Below are 3,845 nucleotides of genomic sequence, written 5' to 3' on the forward strand. Positions count from 1 at the left end.
TCCCTCAAGCTCAAGCTGTCTAACGCATCTCAAAAGATTTTCTTAATTGATGTTTCGTAACATCTTATCGGCTTGTGTATACATACGTTCTTTCCATTCAGTCTCAACATCACAAGATGATAAGAGAACAACATGCTCAACACAACACAGTTTTTCATTACTCACGTTTGTGTAATAAGTCAATTGTTATCCTTGTATAATAACCAAAACTAATCCTAACTTGACCCTAATTTTTCTTTAGGCTTAATTTAGGCCCCACAAAAAGGGTTCCTGAGTGCGTTTTCAACCTAGGCAAAATGAGGATCACCAATTTAACCTAGGTAAAAACGGATTCAACCTGAGAACGGATTTTACAGGCAACATGTGTACCTCTTATGGACGATTTGGAAAGAACGCGCGATTTGCGCAGCTCTGTCCCGAATTAACTTGTAGTCTGACATTGAGATTTTATAGTGGCTCGTTCACTTCAGCATTTCATTATCCCAATATCTTCTGATTAGTGTCTTCTTTGGGTTGCGTATATCACACAAAAAGCTTTCTAAAAATGCCCATTTAAGCTCGAAAGATTCTTCGGGTCTTTAAGAAAAACGAGCCTCACGATACTTTAACAGTTTTAAGTCTATATATCTTGTAGGCAAAATTCCTCCATTGATGTCATTCGGCACTTAAATTTATCCCTAAAGCCGTGTGTACAGTGGAAACAGCTCTGCTGAGAATGTTATGAGCCTATCATTTTGGGATAACTTCAATTAGGAAAATAGACTGTTTGTTTTCACGGATGGCTTAGTCTTCGCTCTTCTTCCGTACAGACTGAAGACGTATCTCTTTCCTATCATTTTCCGAAATCTCAGAGGAAGAACTTTGAGTGCTGATGGTGGGGGGACGGCGTATAGATGAAGGAATCGAATTTGCACCTAATTTGAGAGAGCGGATGAATTTCATACAAGTGGATCGGAAGTTCCTATTGCGAAACGCGAACAAGAACGGGTTTAGCGCGCAGTTTAGGTAACCGAACATCATCAACAATACGTACACTTTATAAGGGTATGGTTCCCAGTGCTCTCCACCATAAAGATTGGAAGCAATGCTGAAGTAGGAATAAGGCTGCCAACAAAAGAAAAATGCTGCCAAAAACATCAAAGTTGTCTTGGTCACCTTTAGGTGTTTTGCGAAGAATCTTGTTTGTTTGGAATCGTGTCTTTGAGACCCAATGGTGCCTAAAATCTGCTTATTTCGTTGCTGCTTGTAGGTAATGACAAAGGCCAAGATAAAAAAGACACAGCTTATCAGAAGGGGCGCAATAAAGTTCAGGAGGGTGCTTAGTGCGGAGTACACCTTAGTGAAGGGAATCATACACATGTCCCATTGTACGAACTCTCGACCTTTTACACGCCAGCCCATTACAGGCAGAAGAGCCCAGGTAATGCTGTAGATCCAAATGGTGATGATGACGATCAAACAGGATCTCTTTGTCGAGAATTGCGATTGGCGATATTGTCTCATAGGATCTCTGAGGCTAAGAAATCGATCCACGCCGATGGCCAAAAGCGTTAAGATCGAGGTGGGAACCGTGATAAGCCAAGCAGTGTAGAATGCAACGCACAGACTCACTCCATGTTTCCATACGCTTTGTTGAAAAATAAATTCGATATCAAAGGGCATTGCCATGGTGGCAGTGATGAGATCTGAGATTGCCAGAGATAGAAGATACAGGTAGGTTGTATTACCGCAAAGACTTCTGTTGGCGAGTATCGCTAAAACAACAGTTAGATTTCCAATAGCTGCAATGATCGCGATTAATATATAAACTGCAGAAACTGGATACATGAATGAAGGCTCAAAGAAGTAGTACCCTAAATTTCCTTGAGAATCCGATGTGTTGTGGTCTGTTGAGTTGAACATAATGATGTGAACGTTTTTCGCTTGGGTCACAATCAAATTGGTGCGACTTCAAGAATCTTTACTTTGATAAATTGCAAAGAAAGAATCTCTAGGACAAGTGAAAATAGTTCTTATATAGGTCTTCACGATCTTTGAGCTGATGTCATCGGCTAAATTGATCTTTAAGTGGATAGGAAGTATAAAGATATTACTGGAACTACACTTAAATGACCTATTCACCTCAATTATTTCAATATCCATGCAAAACCTGTGTTTTTGTTGTTGACAAGAGAGATTCAGTCCTTCTTCGTAGAGTTTATTGCCGTATTATTCCTGAATAAACAAAATTAATTCTAGGAGCGCTTCATTACTGGGTTGCCAAACCCAGTCGGAATCTGGGTTTCATTTCGTGGTTTTTTTTACTGGGCTGCCAGTATGGCAATCCCAGTCGGAAAATGGGTAGGATTTGTTGGGTGTGTTTTTTTTTTCCGTGTCGGTAAAAGTCTTGCCTGTCACTCCCCTGCTAAGGGGTGTCTTTATGCATAGAGTCTTCTGCACGTATTTTCTTAGGATAGAGATCAGAGGGTAGTGGAAATGCGTAGAATTCTCTGGTGGACACAGTAGAATGATTAACTTAACCTTGCATGAATGGCGTCGAAAGTCATGTAACGCGAACGGCGTTTTAGTGGATCTTTAAACAAAATATACCCTTGTGGAGCTCAATAATGGAAAGTCAGTTGGATAAACTAGGCAGGCACTGAAAAACAAATACCTGGAATCTTAAAAGCGACGAGTAATGGACTTCGACAACAATCTATCGTCCCTAGAGCCAAAATCAAAGTGAGCTGTATTTCTAATATTTTACCAAGTGTGCTGTTATGTAGAACACTGAAACCAAATGGAAAATTCTCTGGTAACTTATGGGTTCAACAAAGACGGAGAACGAATCGAACACCTTAAGTGGATGTCTGTGATCGACACTGCAGTCTTCAGGTAACAAGACGCTCCATAAAAGCGTACACTGGGTTGCCTATGCCTGGTACGTGTTACACAAGTGTTTAAATAAAGTCTACGAGTCCTCAGCTTCGACGTTCGCTATAAATGATCAACTGAAAGGTTCGAAGTGAAAACGAAGGAGCGGTTAGTAAATGATCAGGGGCTAGTTTTGTTTGCTCAGTTGAGTTGCGGTAAGAGATGCGTAAACGCAGGCTGAGTGTGTTGCTAGCAGAAGATCATATGCAAATTTCCTTCTGGTTTTCCGTCTGGTCTTCTTTGTTTACAAGTTTTTTTATGATTGCGGCGTGATTAAAGGAAGTTTTGCACGAACTAAAACGTCCTTGAGAGATTTTTCCTTCCTGTAAGATACAATCGGTTGCTGTTTAAAGATATTTGCAAGTCTAGGTTGCTGTTGGATGATGTGCCAGTGTTTCATGAGAATCTTTTTAAGATTCGGTGTAGCTGAGTTATAAGTGATAACAGACAGTGAAATTCCTTTCGTCTTCTTTGTTTTGTTACGAACAGCCTCTGTTCTGTCGGAGAACTGAACTTCAGTCAGGATTTTATGAACGAGCGTTGTGGGATAGCCTCTGTTACAGAGTCTTTGTTCAAAGTCTCGTTCGTGTTTGTAAAAGTTCTCCTTAACTGAGTTGGTTCTTAACAGACGTAATGCTTTTCCTTTGGTAGAACCCTTTTTCGTATTGAAAGGGTGGCAGGATGAGAAGTGTGTAAACTGAGAAGTTTCAGTTTCAGTTTGGTTTGTGAATCGAAAATTCCAAGAGATGAAAGGCGAGGTCCTTTGAATACCTACGGTTCAACTCTGTTTTTATTCACATTCACTTATTCGCTTAGTTTACAAAACATTTTCTGTAGCTCAGATAATTGAGCCTGCATGGAAGCGAAGTTATAAGTTTGTTGAGTATTGTGTGTTCTCAGTCCTAGGCCTAGGCCTTGGTCTGGCTTTGTTG

General features: G+C 40.4%; 1 protein-coding gene across 1 annotated transcript; it reads right to left on the reverse strand.

Moving 5' to 3' along the window:
- Nucleotides 1–783: 783 nt before the first annotated feature.
- LOC137991818 (histamine H2 receptor-like) lies at nucleotides 784–1,902 on the reverse strand. The gene has a single exon (XM_068836856.1). The coding sequence runs from the start codon at nucleotides 1,900–1,902 to the stop codon at nucleotides 784–786; it is 1,119 nt and encodes a 372-aa protein (XP_068692957.1).
- Between the last annotated feature and the right edge of the window lie 1,943 nt (nucleotides 1,903–3,845).

The sequence above is a fragment of the Montipora foliosa genome, chromosome 2, assembly GCF_036669935.1.
Source record: "Montipora foliosa isolate CH-2021 chromosome 2, ASM3666993v2, whole genome shotgun sequence".
Lineage (NCBI taxonomy): Eukaryota > Metazoa > Cnidaria > Anthozoa > Scleractinia > Acroporidae > Montipora > Montipora foliosa.

Bases quoted from the DNA above. Each gene is read 5' to 3' on its own strand.
- LOC137991818 (XM_068836856.1), bottom strand. From the start codon at position 1,902: ATGTTCAACTCAACAGACCACAACACATCGGATTCTCAAGGAAATTTA.